Source organism: Bos javanicus, chromosome 18 (genome assembly GCF_032452875.1).
Source record: "Bos javanicus breed banteng chromosome 18, ARS-OSU_banteng_1.0, whole genome shotgun sequence".
NCBI lineage: Eukaryota > Metazoa > Chordata > Mammalia > Artiodactyla > Bovidae > Bos > Bos javanicus.
In genome coordinates this window covers 59329220-59348458 of record NC_083885.1, presented here as the reverse complement: position 1 = coordinate 59348458, position 19239 = coordinate 59329220, and the positions used below count along the sequence as shown (strand labels likewise).

At 40.4% G+C, this 19239-nt stretch overlaps 2 protein-coding genes across 6 annotated transcripts in view; one reads left to right on the top strand and one right to left on the bottom strand.

Moving 5' to 3' along the window:
- LOC133229653 (zinc finger protein 239-like) overlaps positions 1-19239 on the top strand; it is a 263424-nt gene that overhangs the window by 221027 nt on the left and 23158 nt on the right. The gene's annotated exons all lie outside the window — the stretch shown is intronic.
- On the bottom strand, positions 10500-10907 carry LOC133229733 (glutaredoxin-1-like). The gene has a single exon (XM_061386449.1). The coding sequence runs from the start codon at positions 10905-10907 to the stop codon at positions 10632-10634; it is 276 nt and encodes a 91-aa protein (XP_061242433.1). The 3' UTR covers positions 10500-10631.

Here is a 19239-nt window from a genome sequence, read left to right as displayed (position 1 = left end):
GCAAATATAATCACCAGGATATTTATCAGCATTATAGTTCCAGATCCAATACTATGTGTAATGCCTTGAAACCATCTTCGAGGGTCTAGCCCAGATAATTGATCAGCTAGCTGTTCAGCTAAGGTTTCCAAATAGTTGGAAGAGGGTAGACTCGTAGAGAAGGTTTCAAGGATTTCCTTTTGCAACAATTGTACATTTAAGGAAGCATTATTATGCATATCTTGCAAATGAAATTTGATTTTTTCCCAGTTGTAAGCACTATGGTTGAACCGAAGAGGAGTGATACAAAATTGAGTAGAATTCCAATCACAATTTAATAATACTTGTTTTTGTAAATCTATTAGTTGATCTTCAACCCATTGGATGGCTGTTTTTACATCCTGAATTTTATCTTGAACTTTTGCATCTATCTGAACCTGAGTGACCCATATAGTATGAGCATCTTTAGTCCAATTTTGAATAAAGTTTTGTGTTTGAATTGAAGTTTGTAAAGCAGTGTCTGTGACAGTGGCAGTGGTGCAAATGGCTATTAACCCCAAAATGCCAAGAATCAACCATCTAATTAATCGCTTAGATCATCAGAGTAATTTCGTGAGAAACTGGGAGGCACGTCTTGCCATGGAACCCTCTTTCCAGGGTCGTTGGAGATCTACTGGCAACCACAGACTACGTCAAGATCGAAGAATCACAGGGATTCGTTTTTTTAGAGAAATAGAGGAATTAAGACAAGTATACAATTTGCAATCTATACAAGTCACAGAACGTAAAGTCTTATTAAATTGTAAGTTTCCTATGGCAATAACAAAAGGAAAGGGAACACAAGCTTGTATAAAATATGAATGATTATAATGGCAGGAATAGTTACTATGACTATGACTGGTCCCTGTGAAATATCAGTCCAAGTTCCAAGTTTTTCAGCGTTTGGAGCAAGTTTCCAGATGTCCCATTGTTCAGGCCCAATTTGTTTTTTGAGGACAATTTGAGGGCGAGGAGATGCCATTCCACCATCAAGCCAGCCAAGGAGTCCATTGTCATCCAAGTGTTCCATTGAACAATTGGTAATCTTCCATGTTACTTGAGTAACATAATCACACATAGTACTGTTAATATCATCTGAGCAGTTAGATAACCACATACCATAGGGTCCCCAATCAACAATGATGTAATTAGCCACAAACATTAATTTCCATGATTTAGCTTGACATCTATCTCATTAAACAGGAGTATATTTAAAGTCCTTATAAGTAAACCCCTTGGATTCCAACTTTTGTCATTTTCCTAGAGTTTTGGTAGTATTGACAGGGTTCTCATGAAAGGACAGGGCAGTAAACAGTCTAAACAATGTGTGGAAGTTCTTTCTTGGAGGCAGGATGAAAGCCCACGTTTGTCGACTAACTTTAATACATAATTCTGCTGGGCCCATGCATAAAGGAAGGATTTTATAGCCTACAGAAATGTTAATCAATCTTCCTTCTTCCTCAGGATGAGAGGGCCCCTCCAAGCTCCAAGGAGGAGGCATATGTACTGAGTCATTAGTGGATCAACCGGTCTTAGATCTGTCCATTCTACAACCTGCAATAAAGGGGGGTTAGGTATATAAGCCCAATAAGTGTGATTAATCAAGTCAGCCTGAGTGGGGGAAGCAAAGCAAGCATAGCGACAAAAATATTTTCAGGATTCTGAGGCATTGCTTGTTGAGAAACCAGATTTTCAGCTTGATTAGAAGGGTTTTTATCTGTCCCCAGGTTGGGAGATCATAAGGTCGATGACCTCAAGTGCAGCATTTCTTGGAAATTTTTAAAGTCGCCATGGCTTGTACTGGAAACTCCTCCTCCTGGGGATTTCACTGTTTCTTCTCTATCTTGAATGCTGGTGTCTCCCCTGGGGCGGATCTTCTGAAGAGGGAGCCAACTGATTTCGTTGGGTCGATCTGGAGAAATACAAGCATACCCCTTTCCCTGTAATATTAATTTTCCAGATTTCCATTGTTTAGTCAACCCATCTTGATACCAAATGGGCAGAGGAAGGGAGGTATCCTTCAATGCCTCAAAATGTTTTTCTGCTTTGTCAAAATATCCCCTTGTGGCAAGTTTAAAAAATTTAAACAAAGAAAGCTGTATTAACAATAGTTACAGGATTAAACAATATATTGCGTTGGAATCTGTTGGGGTCCTTTAATGGACCGGAACCTGGTGGTCCGGAGTCGACGATAAGAAAGTGAAAGAGAGAAAGAGAAAGAAAGACACAAGGACCCAAGCACTGATGGAGCAAAGGTGCTTTAATGATCTTTCTGTGAGTATATATAGGCTGTTGGACAAGAAATTTCTTTCGATGATGATAAAGATCAGAAAAGCAAGCATATAGCAACCCTTACGAAGGGAACAAGGGATTAATAATGGTCACAAGGTCAGGAGACAATCCATATCTCAAGAAAGAGGATCGAGACTAAGCAGTTTTGTCGTAAGGAGAATGTTTACTGACGTCATTTCAAGCCTGTCTCATCCTATGACCTCAGTCCTGGGAGCGGCATGCCGTTCCACTTGTTTCTGACAACAGAAACTGATAAGGAACAGAGGATTTATGAGGAACAGCACATTGGAATCCTCCTGTTAAACATTCCCTGACAATTCCCCCTTATTTATAATATTTGTGAAAAGGGTTCTGACCATTTGAGTTTGTTTAGTTTTAACAATTTTTGCATGAAGGCAATGGTGAATGACAAATATAATTGTCAAGACAATCACCAATATTACAGTTCCAGACCCAATACTGTGAGTAATGCTTTGAAACCATCCGAGAGGGTCTAACCCAGATAATTGATCAGCTAGTTGTTCAGCAAAAGTTTCCAAATTAGTGGAAGAGGGCAGATTTTTAGAAAAGGTTTCAAAGATTTATTTTTGTAATAATTGTACATTCAGAGAGGCATTATCATGTATGTTTGGTAAATGAAATTTGATTTGTTCCCAGTTGTAGGTACTATTATTGAATTGAACAGGAGTAACACAAAATTGAGTAGAATTCCAATCACATTTTAGCATCACCTATTTTTGTGCATCTATTAATTGATCTCCAACCCATTTGATGACTATTTTTAGTTCCTGTATTTCATCTTGAATATCCTCATCTATCTGAGCCTGAGTGGCCCACATAGTATGAGCATCTTTAGTCCAATTTTGGATAAAATTATGTGTTTGAATTGAGGTTTGTAAAGCAATGCCAGTGACGGCAGCAGTGATGCAAATAGCTATTAATCCCCAAATGCCAAGAATCGTTTAGATCACTGGAGCAGTTTAATAAGTAACCGGGAAGCAAGTCCAGCTATGGGGCCTTCTTCCCAGGGCCGCTGGAGATTTATTGGTAACCAGACTATGTCGAGATCAAAGAATCAAAAGGGATTCATTTCTTAAGGAAACAGAAGTGTTAAGACAAGTATAAAATTTGCAATTTATTCAAGTTGCAGAACGTAAAGTCTTATTGAATTGTAAGCTTCCTATAGCTAGAACAAAAGGAAGGGGAACACAAGCTTGTATGAAATATGATTGATTATAACGAAAGAAATAGTTTTTATGACTAAGATTGGTCCCTGTGAAATGTCCAGTCCAAGTCCCAAGTTTTTCGGTTCTCGCAGTGTTTCCAGGTGTCCCATTGTTCAGGCCCAATCTGTTTATCGAGGACGATTCAAGGACGAGGGGGTGCCATTCCACCGTCAAGCCACTCAAGAAGTCCTTTGTCATGGTAATGTTCCATTGTAGTGTTACTAACCTATGCTTCTTGAGTAGCATAATCACACATAGTGCTGTTAGTATCATCTGAGCAGTTAGATAACCACATACCATGGGGTCCCCAATTGACAATTGTATGATTAGCCACAAACATTAATTTTCCTGATTTGGCCTGACATTTGTCCCAATGAACCAGAGTATATTTAAAGTTCTTATTAGTAAACCCTTTGCATAGTGTTCTTTGTTCTTTCCCTCTTTCCCTAAAGTTTCAGTAGTATAAACATGGTTCACAGACAAAGAAAGGGCAGTAAATAATCTAAGCAACGTCCGAAAGTCCTCTTTTGGAGGCAGGGCAAAACCCCAAGTTTGTCTGCTAACTTTTATGCATAATTTTGCTGGGCCATACACAAAGGAAGGACTTCATAACCTAGAGAGATATTAATTAGTTTCCCTTCTTGTTCAGGGTGTGATGGCCCTTTAAGGCTCCAGGGAGAAGGCATATGTATGGAGTCATTGGTTAATAGGTTTGGTCCTTTCTCCGTCCATTCTACAACCTGAAGTAAAGGGGGGTTGGGTATGTAAGCCCAGTAAGTGTGATCGATTAGTTCAGCTTGAGCAGGGGGGCGGGGGGAAGGAGGGGGTTGGGGGCAGTAGGGGAGGCGCAAGCAAGCAAAGCAAGCAGGACAAAAAAATATTTTCAGGACTCCGAAGCATTCTCTATTGAGAAACTAGATTTTCAGCTTGATTAGTAAGGGTTTTTATTTGTCCCCAAGAGGGGAGATCATAAGGTTGATGGCGCCGAGGGCGGTGCTTTCTGGAGGTCTTTAGAACCACCATGGCCTGTATTGGAATTTCTTCCTCCTGGTGTTTTTGTTGTCTCGCCTCTATGTTGAAGGCCGGGGGCCCCCTTGGGTTGGATCTTCCAAAGAGAAAGCCATGTGAGTTCGTTGGATCCATCTAGGGAAATACAAGCATACCCCTTTCCCTATAAGATTAATTTCCCAGATTTCTATTGTTTATTCAACCTGTCTTGGTACCAAATGGGCAGAGGAAGAGAAGAGTCCTTCAATTCCTCTAAATGTCTTTCTGCTCGTGTCAAGATATCTCCTTGCGTTAAGTTTAAAAAATTTAAAACAAATAAAGCTATATTAACAGTAGTTATAGGCTTAAAGAATATATTTCATTGGAATCTAGTAAAGTCTTCTCTGGATAAGGAAGATAAAAGTGTTCCTGTGTATATCCCCTTATTTAATTTTTTATTTGTAGTTTCAGTGTGTAATGTGTTTGGTTAACTATGTCTTGTGTTTGTGGATTATAAGAAATACCTGTAATCTGTTTAATAGAGAATGAATGTAAAAATTGTTTGAACTGCTTAGAAATATAGGCAGGGCCATTGTCTATTTTTATAGAATTAGGTGTTCTCATTATTGCAAAGTAAGCTAACAGGTGGATTATAACATGTCATGTAGTTTCACCTCGGAGAGGTGTGGCCTATATAAGAGAAGAATTTGTATCAATTGAGACATGTAAGAAGGATGAGGAAGAAAGTTCAGAGCAATGAGTTACGTCCATTTGCCATAAAATTCTCTTTCATTTGTCAGAAACCTTTTTTATATGTTTGCATTCATCATTTTATTAGCCATTTCTTATATCTTTTTATTAAAAGCATACATCTTACTTTTCTTTAGCAACTATGAAGTCTTGTATATTAGCATTTTATAGATTGGTGAATATATTTATTATAATATATATTTATTTTTATATAAATATATATTTTTCTATATACTTATTAATAGTCTAAAATCTCTTTAGTTTTTCTGTAAGAAAAACTTTTTGTAAGAGGAAGTTAGTGTTCAGTAATTAATGTTTTAAAATCTTACTTTATTTGGAAATGACCTAGCTATTTAATAAACTTGTATTATTTTGTTTAGTACAATTTTACGAATTTAAGTTACCCCAATCCTAAGAGATTATTTTAGATAGACATTTTGAAAATATAATTATTTTTATTAGTTTATCTAAAAGTTTTCATCTCATTTGTATATTTTTATATATATATAAAGAGTTACTTTTTTGTTGACAAACTTAGTTTACCTTAAATCTAGGCTCAATAAAAGTATTATATAATGATGATTTAAGACATGTCTTAGATTAGTAAACAATTATATTTATATTTAAATAAACATTATATTTAATATTGAATATTTTTCAGTTCACATGAACTTGAATTTAAGTAGAGTTCATTAATTTCATATTATCCAAAAGCAAGACATACATTGAAACAGATAATTTTAAATAGACAGATAGATATAGTTTTCCACTTGAAATTTAAAATATCTTTTTGATATATATATATATATATATATTTTTTTTTTTTTTTTTTTTTTTTTTCCTGAGTTCCACCAATTTGTTTACGGCTGGAGTCCCAGATAGAGTGGGCTGTGTATCCCAAGGACATGATAAGAGTTAACTTTAGGTTTTTTCTTAGGCCTGTTTTTGCTTCCCAGGCATAATTGGAGCTCCAGAAAAGTATTTTTTAACAAGTTAACCTTTTCCTAACTGCACATGTAAGAAGAACCGGTTTTGCAATTTCAAAAAAGATTTTATTTTAATCAGTTTTTTCTGGAGTCTAAAGAATATCATGGCCATTCAGTGTCAAAAATATCACTTCTCCTTTTGGTAGTTACAGTATATTATTAATGATATATGCATGAAGGAATTGCTGTCACATTGGATGTAAAGCCTTGGCTACAAAATTTTGACAAATAGTAGGACTGTTAAGTATACCTTGAGGTAACACAGTCTATTGAAATCTTTTATGAGGCCCAATGTGATTAGGAAAAGAAAGAGAGAAAGTGAATCTCTCTCGGTCTAAAGGGTGTAAAGGTATATTTAAAAAGCAATCTTGTAAATCAGTAATAATAATGTGCCAATTTTGAGGAATAGTAGTAGGTGATGGGATCCTTGGTTGTAGTGCACCCATGGGTTTCATAGATGCATTAACTTTTCTAAGGCCTGTTAAGAGATAACATTTGTTAGATTTCTTTTTCATAACAAAAATAGGATAGTTCCAAGGAGAGTAAGATTCCTCAATATGTTTTAATTCTAACTGTGTGTCTATAAGTTCTTTCAGTTCAGTCACTCAGTCGTGTCTGAGTCTTTTTGACCCCATGAATCATAGCACGCCAGGCCTCTCTGTCCATCACCAACTCCGGGAGTTCACTCGGACTCACATCCATCAAGTCAGTGATGCCATCCAGCCATCTCATCCTCTGTCGTCCCCTTCTCCTCCTGCCCCCAATCCCTCCCAGCATCAGAGTCTTTTCCAATGAGTCAACTCTTCGCATGAGGTGGCCAAAGTACTGGAGTTTCAGCTTTAGCATCCTTCCAAAGAAATCCCAGGGCTGATCTCCTTCAGAATGGACTGGCTGGTTCTCCTTGCAGTAAAAGGGACTCTCAAGAGTCTTCTCCAACACCACAGTTCAAAACCATCAATTCTTCCGCCCTCAGCTTTCTTCACAGTCCAACTCTAACATCCATACATGACCACTGGAGAAACCATAGCCTTGACTAGACGAACTTTTGTTGGCAAAGTAATGTCTCTGCTGTTCAATATGCTATCTAGGTTGCTCATAACTTTTCTTCTAAGGAGCAAGCGTCTTTTAATTTCATGGCTGCAGTCACCATCTGCAGTGATTTTGGAGCCCTAAAAAAAATAAAGTCTGACACTGTTTCCACTGTTTCCTCATCTATTTCCCATGACATAATGGGACCAGATGCCATGATCTTCGTTTTCTGAATGTTGAGTTTTAAGCCAACTTTTTCACTCTCCTCTTTCACCTTCATCAAGAGGCTTTTTATTTCCTCTTTAGTTTCTGCCATAAGGGTGGTGTCCTCTGCATATCTGAGGTTACTGATATATCTCCCGGCAATCTTGATTCCAACTTGTGCTTCTTCCAGCCCAGTGTTTCTCATGATGTACTCTGCATATAATTTAAATAAGCAGGGTGACAATATACAGCCTTGATGTACTCCTTTTCCTATTTGGAACCAGTCTGTTGTTCCATGTCCAGTTCTAACTGTTGCATACAAATTTCTCAAGAGTCAGGTCAGGTGGTCTGGTATTCCCATCTTTTTCAGGATTTTCCATAGTTTATTGTGATCCACACAGTCAAAAGCTTTGGCATAGTCAATAAAGCAGAAATAGATGTTTTTCTGGAACTCTCTTGCTTTTTCAATGATCCAGCGGATGTTGGCAATTTGATCTCTGGTTCCTCTGCCTTTTCTAAAACCAGCTTGAACATCAGGAAGTTCACGGTTCACATATTGCTGAAGCCTGGCTTGGAGAATTTTGAGCATTACTTTACTAGCATGTGAGATGAGTGCAATTGTGCAGTAGTTTGAGCATTCTTTGGCATTGCCTTTCTTTGGGATTGGAATGAAAACTGACCTTTTCCAGTCCTGTGGCCACTGCTGAGTTTTCCAAATTTGCTGCCGTATTGAGTGCAGCACTTTCACAGCATCATCTTTCAGGATTTGAAAGAGCTCAACTGGAATTCCGTCACCTGCACTAGCTTTGTTCGTAGTGATGCTTTCTAAGGCCCACTTGATTTCACATTCCAGGATGTCTGGCTCTAGGTGAGTGATCACACCATCGTGATTATCTTGGTCGTGAAGATCTTTTTTGTACAGTTCTTCTGTGTATTCTTGCCACCTCTTCTTAATATCTTCTGCTTCTGTTAGGTCCATACCATTTCTGTCCTTTATTGAGCCCATCTTTGCATGAAATGTTCCCTTGGTACCTCTAATTTTCTTGAAGAGATCTCTAGTCTTTCCCATTTTATTGTTTTCCTCTATTTCTTTGCACTGATCATTGAAGTAGGCTTTCTTATCTCTCCTTGCTATTCTTTGGAACTCTGCATTCAAATGGGTATATCTTTCCTTTTCTCCTTTGGTTTTCACTTCTCTTCTTTTCACAGCTATTTCTAAGGCTTCCGCAGACAGCCATTTTGCTTTTTTGCATTTCTTTTTCTTGGGGATGGTCTTGATTCTGGTCTCCTGTACAGTATCACGAACCCCCATCCCTAGTTCATCAGGCATTCTGTCAGATCTAGTCCCTTAAATTTATTTGTCACTTCTACTGTATAGTCATAAGAGATTTGATTTAGGTCATACCTGAATGGTCTAGTGGTTTTCCCTGCTTTCTTCAATTTCAGTCGAATTTGACAATAAGGAGTTCATGATCTGATCCATAGTCCGCTCCCAGTCTTGTTTTTGCACACTATAAAGCTTCTCCATCTTTGGCTGCAAAGGATATAATCAATCTGATTTCGGTGTTGACCATCTGGTGATATCCATGTGTAGAGTCTTCTCTTGTGTTGTTGGAAGAGGGTGTTTGCTATGACCAGTGTGTTCTCTTGGCAGAACTCTGTTAGCCTTTGCCCTGCTTCATTCTGTACTCCAAGGCCAAATTTGCCTGTTACTCCAGGTGTTTCTTGACTTCCTACTTTTGCATTCTGGAAGGGTTCAGATAGAGAGAAAAGATAAATGTTTCAATTTGTGTATAAAATATAGTTTTCCCAAATTGCTGTCATAATTAGTTTCAGGGGAAGGTTTTTTTTTTTTTTTTCCTTACACCTGGAAAGCACATATTCTAACCAGCAATTTTTCAGACACAAACCATAAAAGTTATAAGCATATTCATCAGTCCTTCTGTTAAGCTTTGTGAAGTCATCAGGTTTTCCATTAGAATCCTTACCCAGTTCAGAAAGTGGTATTTATCTGAAAGTCATTTCTGTACATCTTCTTGAAGAGCAAGTATTTTTGTGAAACTTGACTAGTGTGCTCACAATATTTTGACATAGTAATTAGAATAATGCCTGATAACATTTTCCCCAAACATATCAGAATTTTAGGAGTGCCGTATGGTTTCTATGATATCTGTATTAGTAACATTTACCATACAATATAACCCGAGACTTATTACTCACTTGAGAATACTTCCCATGTCATTCTGTATAGAAAATGAGCCTAATTAGTGTAATATCTCTCTTTGGGGTGTTTGAGGGGCCCTCTGAAGCATCCCAAAGTCAGCTAGAAATCAAGTTCTTCATTACAATGACTTAGGAAGTTTTGTCAACAAATATCAAAAAGGTTTAGAACACTCAGCCAGATAGAATTATAGGTCATTGTGAAACAATAGCTTTTCATATAGCTAAAGTAACAATAAAAGATTTCAGAACAGATCACTTAAGAGATAAAGAAATTTAAATCTGTTATCAAAGGCAGTTCACCATCTGAAGAAAAGGTGTCATCTTAACAGACAGAAAAGCTAAATTCAAGTTTTGCAACAGACAGAAAAGCAAAATTCAAAGCTAAATAAGTTTTACTTTATTTAAAAGGCAAACTTAATTAAATTTATGTTACACTTATTTTAAACCATGTACAAAACTCACTTCTCATGGTTCACTTTTCACAAACCTGATTACTTTCTGTACCCATTACTTTGTTCTTCCATCCTAAAAAGCCATCTGTAAGTCAGGCTTACTTCCTTTTCCCTTCACAAAATTCAATTCCATTCCTTATACCTTCTTTACTGAAAACACACTTCGTGCTTTCCTTAAGCAACCAAGAATTGACTTTTTTTTTTTTTGCAGGTTGGTCCATTTTTAATACTGAGTCAAAAAAAGCTGTTTTTGGCCTCCCCCATCCCTTTTTATTGAGGTTAACATATTTCAGAATTTTAAGTAAACCATTGCTGTAACTGGGTAAACTTGCCCCAGGTCCATCCTTCAGAAACTGCTGTCATTATTGGCAATGCCATCCAGTCTTCAAGGGGGATATCAGCCTGGATCTGCTCTGTAATTATTGCAGAGCTCCAATTTGCTTTATCCGTGTCAATAGTTCCCCTCACTCATGAATATTTACTAGATCAGTGCATCCACCTATGCACTCTTTACCGATGAAGACCCGAGGTACCATTCTGGCTCCTGTGAGCTGTTGCAAGTAATCTTGTATCTCAGTGGTGTCGCCGTTGGCTGTGATATCGACAAATTCCAAAAGCCCTTGTTTGAAGGGCAGTTGACTGAGGAGCTCCTGAGTCCATCTGCAGTAGGGGCAGGTTGGCTTGATGAACACGACCAACTTCTCAGACTGGATCTTGCTGTTCACGAATGCTTGAGACATGCTGCCTCCCCCGGGAGGACACCTTGACTGCCAAGAACTGACATTTATATTAGCATTTTATAGATTGGTGAGCATAAATACCAGTGATAATTTCTAAAATCTTTGCTGTCTTAGAACATTTTAGGATGACACCAAACAAAATGAGGGCAAAATGAGGACTGTAGCCCGGGAGGCAGCATCTCAGATAGCTCTGAGAGACTGCTTCAAAGTGGCAGTGGGGAAGGTCAATATATAAGGTTTTGGTGAATGGGAAGTTCAATACCATGAAGCACTTATTTTACAAAAGGTTTTTTGTTAGTCATGAGGATATGATGTCACTATAAAGGGATTTAGGGCTACTCTAGATAGGAGGAGATGCAATGATTGAGACCATAAAATCTGTTCCTAAAAACATTAAAAAAAAAAAAAAAAAATCCAGCTGTCTAAAGACCCATCTCACCAGATTCCCTGGAGTGTGAAGTGCCTCACTCCATAGCTGTTGAAGGGCAACAGCTATAGGATCATGGGGTTCACTCTCCGTAGAGGCAGACGGCAAACACCTTTGTTGTTCAGTCACTGGCAGTGCTCTTGGTCAATGCCACTTTGTAGTTGACAGGCGTTTGCAATGACCAATGTGTTCTCTTAACAAAATCTTTAGCTTTCCCCTGCTTCATTCTGTACTCCAAAGCCAAATTTGCCTGTTACTCCAGGTATCTCTTGACTTCCTACTTTTGCGTTCCAGTCCCCTATAATGAAAAGGACATCTTTTTTTGGGTGTTCTATGAAATCTGTAGGTCTTCATAGAACTGTTCAACTTCAGCTTCTTTGGGATTAGTGGCTGGGGCATAGGCTTGGATTACTGTGATATTGCATAGTTTGCCTTGGAAATGAACAGAGATCATTCTCTGTAGTTTTTGAGATTGCATCCAAGTACTGCATTTTGGACTCTTTTGTTGACTATGATAGCTACTCCATTTCTTCTAAGGGATTCTTGCCCACAGTAGTAAATATAATAGTCATCTGAATTAAATTCACCCACTCTGGTCCATTTTAGGTCACTGATTCCTAGAAAGTTGATGTTCACTCTTGCCATCTCCTGTTTGACCACTTCCAATTTACCTTGATTCATGGACCTAACATTCCAGGTTCCCACACAATACGTTCTTTACAACTTCGAACTTTACTTCCACCACCAGAGACATCCAAACTAGGCATTGATTTTTCTTTGGCTCAGCCTCTTCACACCTTTTGGAGCTATTTCTCTGCTTTCCTCCAGTAGCACACTGGGCATCTACCAAGCTGGGGAGTTCATCTTTCAGTGTCGTATCGTTTTGCCTTTTCATAGTGTTGATGCTAGCAAAGTAATGCTCAAAATTCTCCAAGCTAGGCTTCAACAGTACATGAACCAAGAACTTCCAGACATTCAAGCTGGATTTAGAAAAGGCAGAAGAACCAGAGATCAAATTTCCGACATCCAAAACACAAGAGAATGTCAGAAAAACATCTACTTCTGCGTCACTGACTACACTAAAGCCTTTTACTGTGTGGATCACAACAAATTTTGGAAAATTCTTAAAGAGATGGGAATACCAGACCACCTTATCTGCTTCCCGAGAAACCTGTATGCAGGTCCAGAAGCAACAGAACCAAACATGGAACAATGGACTGGTTCCAAATTGGGAATGGAGGACAAAGAAGTATGTCAAGGCTATATATTGTCACTCTGCTTATTTAACTTAGCTTCAGAGTACATCATGCAAAATGCCAGGCTGGATGAAGCACCAGCTGGAATCAAGATTGCTGGGAGAAATATCAATAACCTCCGATATGCAGATGACAGCACCCTTATGGCAGAAAGTGAAGAGGAACTGAAGTGAAAGAGGAGAGTGAAAAAGCTGGCTTAAAATTCAACATTCAAAAAACTAAGATCATGGCATCCAGTCCCATCACTTCATGGCAAATAGATGGGCAAACAATGGAAACAGTGAGAGACTTTATTTTCTTAGGCTACAAAATCACTGCAGCCATGAAATTAAAACACACTTGCTCCTTGGAAGAAAAAGTATGACCAACCTAGACAGCATATTAAAAAGCATAGACATTACTTTGTCCACAAAGGTCCACCTAGTCAAAGCTATGATTTTTCCAGTAGTCATGTATGGATGTGAGAGTTGGGCCATAAAGAAGGCTGAGTGTTGAAGAATTGATGCTTTTGAGTGATGGTGTTGGAGAAGACTCTCGAGAGTCCCTAGGAAGGCAAGGAGATCAAACCAGTCAATCGTAAAGCAGATCAACCTGGAATATTCATTGGAAGGACTGAAGCTGAAGCTTCAGTATTTTGGCCACCTGATGCAAAAAGTGACTCATTAGGAAAGACCCTGATGCTGGAAACAATTGAAGGCAGGAGGAGAAGGGGGCAGAGGATGAGATGGTTGGATGGCGTCACTGACTCAATGGACATGAGTTTGAGCAAGCTCCAGGAGATGGGAAGGACAGGGGAGCCTGGTGTGCTGCAGTCCATGGGGTCACAAAGAGTTGGACACAACTTGAGCAACTGAACAACAACTCAAGAAGAGGAAGCAGAAAAGAGAGAGAAGGACACTCTCCCCTCCCCACTTCTCCTTTTATTATAAAACTGTAGCCCACTATTTACTCTGGCCAGCACCCTCTCCCCCTCTGCTTGTAAGCCTCACAAGTGTCCTATCTTTTTTTGTTTGTTTGTTTTCAATCAGCACAGGCTGCCATAGAAATATGATATAGATGTCTAGAGACACAGAAAAGATCTTGTTGCTAGCGCAGGAGACAGGGTAGATGGTATGTAAGGAGGAAGAAACTTTACTGTCTGAGTGCTGCTCACAGGATCTGAAAATTGACATTCTTCTTAACTTGGGGATTTTTCTCCTATGTTTTAAGTCTAACCCTGTTAAAACTCAAGTCTGTAAATTTAGGTATTCTACCTGCTATTTATGTATTTTTAAAAAATAAATACTTATTTATTACTTATTTGGCTGCAATGACTCTTAGTTGTGGCAAGTGGGATTTAGTTTCCCGTCCAGGAATGGAACCTGGCCCACTTCATTGGAAGCATGGAGTCTTAGTTACTGGACCACCAGGGAAGTCCTCAAATATCTCTAAGCTGGTAAGTTTCGCATTGCAATGCCTGTTTTGTGACTAAGTTTTAAAATGAAACTATGAGATCTCTATTGGGATATATGTATTGCTCAGGTTAATTTGTAGGTGAGCTCTATTTAACTGTCTTTTTTAAAAGTGCTTACAAATTAAACATTTCTAAATATAACAGAAACTAAGCTAAACGGATTTTGGATTCATATGACCCAAGAAACATTTAGTATTAAATTAACATGTGGCATTAAAATTTGTTGTTTGCTTGTAATTTAATAGAGACATGTCATTTAGACACATCACTATTAAGCACAACGTTTTTATGGTACCCAGGTTTACTCAAAGTCAGTAAGTATATTTGCTGTAAAGTTTGTCAGCAACAAAATTAACTCATGGCTTTCCTGGAGGCTCAGCAATAAAGAATCCCCTTACCAATGCAGGAGACGTGGATTCAATCCCTGATCTGGGAAGATCCCACATGCTGTGGAGCAACTAAGCCCATGCAACACAACTACTGAGCCTGTGCTCTAAAGCCTGGAAGCCACGACTACTGAAGCCCACATGCCCTAGAGCCCGTGCTCTGCAAAAGAGAAGCCAGCGCAGTGAGAAGCCAGTGCACCTCAGCAAACAATAACATGCCTGCAAATAGAGAAAGTCCGAGCAGCAATGCAGACCCAGCACAGCCAAAATTAAATAAATAAATATTTTTGAAATGTGTTTTTCACTTGGGGTATACTTTGTACAACTTTTAGTGATCAAGACAGTCACTTTCCTGGACAAATTTTACAAGCCTATGTTATCAATTAACCAGACTTATTTTACAAGCAAATTAATCTTAACTTGGCTACGTTTGGGACAAATGAGGGTGATTTAAGAAGAAAGGAATTATGTTTTAATAGATATTAAATTTTAGTTTGGCTGAGAGCAGTATCTACTGTCTAAAACTCACTTTTTAAATAGCGCTTTTGTCATATTATTGTAAAGTTTAATTGAGTTGTTAGGAAGATATTCTAGGCTTGGGTCTGAAGCTCAGCAGTGTAAGCTATCTTTGGATGCAGATCAGATGCCCATAATCTATAACCAAGGGATTATATGTTCTAGAAAAAAAAATCATTTAAAGGACTGTGTCCAGCCTGGATAAATGCCTCTTTTGAGGTATTGTCAACATCCTGCACAAGGATACTGAAGGGAATCAGCTTCCAGGATTTACCCTCCTCCCCTGACCCTTTACTTCCAATTTGCAGCCAGACCAGTTCCTGAAAGCTCCCTGTCAATGCCACTGGACACACACTCTGTACTATTCCTTTGGGACAGTTTCTCAGCCATTCACACCTGACTGAGAGACTACTTGGAAGGGATAACATCCAAAGCTGTAAGCATGAGTCCTGATTAAACTGCACAGTGAAGTGGGACACAGGAACGTAACTTCTGGATAGCTAACTACTGCTCGAGGGATGGGAATGGCAAGGACCGTCTCGGCCGGGGTTCCAGCCAAGGCCACTAGCCCAGAGTCAAGGGCACCCAAGGGTGAGGAGACTGCCCACTATATTCAGGAGCTCCTTCTCTGTACCCCGAGTTGCCCAAGGGCCAAATCTCAGCCCAGACAGCACCTGCAGCGTGTAAGTTACGGACCAATTGCCCCATGGCTCCGCCTCTGTGAGAAGCGCCTTTCTCCATGTCCGTCTTTCTCTGCCTTTCTCCTTGTCCATCTCCTTGTCCATAGTCAGCAGAAGATAAATTGATACATTTTGCTGAGAACCCTGAACTTTTCAGGATGGAATTTACCCAGTTAATGAGATCTTTTGATCTCATCCATAGGGAGATTTGCAGACTTTACTCTCCCACAGGCAGCTAGGGTCCCTGCTGACCCAGTGGCAGCCCAAGCCCAACAGGGCCACGCGCGGGGTGCGGGGCACAGCCACTGTCCCTGAGGCAGGTCCGCGGCTACATGACTGTTTAACAGAGGTTATGAAAACACTTACAGTAAAACCTGTCCGTTATGAAAAAGTGCAGGTAGTACAACAGGGGTGAGATGAAAATCGGAAAGCATTTCAAGAGAGGTTGGTAGAAGCTTTTAAAAAATATAGCAGGGGCTTTTCTGGTGGCTCACTGGGAAAGAATCCGCGTGCCAATGCAGGACACATGGGCTCTATCTCTGATCCAGAGAGATCCCATGTTTGATGGAGCAATTAAGCCCGGAAGCTGAAACTACTGAAGCCCAGGCCCTAGAGCCTGCGCTCTGAAACAAGAGAAGCCACTGCAGTGAGAAGCCCATGCTGAGAAAAGCCCACACAGCAACAAAGACAGAGCATAGATGGAAAAAAAAAAAAAAATATATATATATATACACACACATACATATATATATAGGAGTGTGGATCCCTTCTCCCTCGAGAGACAGGCCCTTTTGGGGGCAACTAAGCCTACCCTGCCACAGGCATCAGGAGTGAGATTCAAAAAGCAACTGCTAGTCCTCAGACCCCTCTGAGCAATTTGCTCCAAGTGGCTTATTCAGTTTTTTATAATAGGGAAATGGTTGAAAAGGCTGAACACTCCCAGAGAAATACACAAAGGGCTGAAATGATGATTGTAGCTTTGTCCACTTAGAGACCACCAGAGGGGAGGTCAGCCTTTGCAGGCCAAGCTGGCCATGATGGACCACAAAGCCCACAGGTACCCAGACCAACCCAGGGTGCCCTGTGTGGACAGAAGGGCACTGGAGGAGAGACTGTGGCAGACTCGCCCTTTTATAGACGGCCAGGGTACTGGAGGAGGGAATGCCCCAGACACCTGAATTCCATGAGGCCCCTCAGCCTTGGATGGTTTCCCAACACTGAGGGGCCCTGAGGTCACAAGTGGCTCTGCCAACAGCACCGTGCATATAACTAGTGCTGAAGCTCGGGGGGTCACTGAAGCGGGGGTCGAGATGGAATTCCTCGGACACCAGTGCAGTCCTTTCCATCTTAACCTGAAGGGCTGGAAATTTTAATAACCATAAAAAATACATAATGGGAACTTCAGCACCGACACAGAGCCCGCTTTCTAGGAACCCCCTTTGTGCTCCAACAATGGCCAGTGGTTTCTACATCAGTTTCTGTGCCTGTCACCTCTCTCTCTCTCTTTTTTTTTTAACATAAATTTATTTATTTTAATTGGAGGTTAATTACTTTACAATACTGTATTGGTTCTGCCATACATCAACATGAATCCGCCACACGAGTGTCACATCTCTTTTAACTCAAGTGACTTACTAGTTAAATTAGGCTCCACTCTGATTTTTGAGGGACAAAGAAGCCACCCTTATGACCAAATGATACTAACAAAACGAAAAAACAGATTAACTCTATAACTGAGATAAAAGACTTAATAGACGCTGCAGTATGAAACACTGAGGTTCTGGGCCTAGCTACAAATAAACAGACTGAGGCCTTATGTGATGCTCTTCCAGATTTGGAACCTGTTTTGAGCTATGTAGCCCAGCTGGTAAAGAATCCGCCTGCAATGCTGTTACTGAAAGATATGTGTTGGGGGTCCGGGCATGTTTTGTACCCCTCCCTCATCAGACAAACTCCTCAGGTTCTTGTGTGGGGCCTCACCCCAGGAATGTGCACAGAGCCACAGATGATTCTGATCTGGATCCTCCATTGAGCACCAGGGGTCTTAGCCTCCACTTCTGAGACTAAGATCAGGCCCTGGGGGAGGGAAGGGCGTTCTGCTCTGAGTGGGGCTGGACCAGGGCCTGCTGTGTGACCTGAAGGGCATCGTGGGGTGAGCAGTGGTACCCCCTGCTGCTGTGTGCATGATGCCTCACCGGGAGGGGAGTGTGATCCACGGGAAAGTGTGGGAAAGTCCCATGTTGGACTCTGTATGGGAGTTGACCGTCCTGAGTCCCTCCTCAGACAGTGGGCACGGAGGACTGTCTGTTCCTCATGGTGAGGGCTTCCCTGCATGTGTGGTTGGGGCTCAGGAAGGGGGTGTGTTGTCCCTAAGCACTAAACAGCATGTTTTCCACTTTCATGATAGAACTGTGAAGACTCATGGACGAAGAAGCCCAGAAGAGGAAAGAACAGGAGTCAGGCATGGCTCTTTCTTTGGTAAGGTCATATTCTGAGTGGATTCTCAGTCTGTCCTTCTTGAGTTGCCCTTCTCTGGATTCGCTAATCATGTCTGATTCTGCAGTATCCTGTCTGACTCTTGTACACGCACACTCACCTGGGGCCTTCCCTCAGGGCCTGGTGTCTCCACTTAGATCCCATCTCCCCATGACCTGGTGACCTGGCCATTGTGAGGAGGCTCCCCTGGGCACCGTCCTGGGCAGGGCTTCTCACCCACGTGTTGGAGACGGGGTCTCGGTGCTGTTGGGCAGCAGGGGTTGCTTAAGACCCATGTGGATGCTCTGTTTGCTCTCTGTCAATCGGGGTAAAGAAGCTGTAGGTGGACCTCAGGTATTAACATGTACAGTACACGGTAAATTCTGCAAAAGAGGCCAATGAGGGGAAATCAGTTCTGACTTTTTATAGTACATTTAAAACTAAATGAGTACCTCCTTGAAAGCTTAAGTGTTTGGGAATGGAACAGGACATTCAGAAAGAGATGTCAGGGCTAGGGAGTGTTTTGTTAGACCATCTAATTTAAACTGTAAAATCAGGTTTACTAATTTTTTTTTTTCTTTTTTGACCACATGATGCAGCTTACAGGGTCTTGGTTCACTGAGTAGGGATCTTAACCACTGGACCATGAGGGAATTTTCCAACTTTACTAATTTTGATTCAGTATTTTCTTAATGGAATAAAATAATACATTTAAAATTTTGTTAATAAGTGCATACCTAAAATTAATTATAAAAATCACATTATGATTTTTAAAATGTATTTATTTCCTGTACTCTGACTTAATTGCTTCAGTGTCTTCCCTAGTTCTGGCAAGTGGTGGCCACTCTCTAGGTGCGATGCTCACTCATCTCATTGCAGTGGCTTCTCTTGTCTTGCAGCCCAGGCTCTAGAGTGTGCTGGCTTCAGTAGATTCACCTCCTGGGCTCTACAGCTCTGGCTCAGAAATTTAGACTCATGGGCTTAGTTGCCCCTCAGCATGTGGGATCTCTGACTAGGCAACAACCCACATCTCTTGCATTGCCCAGTGGATTCCTTACCACTTACCCATAGGGAAGCCCACATATTTTTAAATACAGGTATTTTATAAAGATTGGAAGAAATCTGTATGTTATTTTCTA

Coding starts and splice junctions, on each gene's coding strand:
- LOC133229733 (XM_061386449.1), bottom strand. CDS start 10,907: ATGTCTCAAGCATTCGTGAACAGCAAGATCCAGTCTGAGAAGTTGGTC.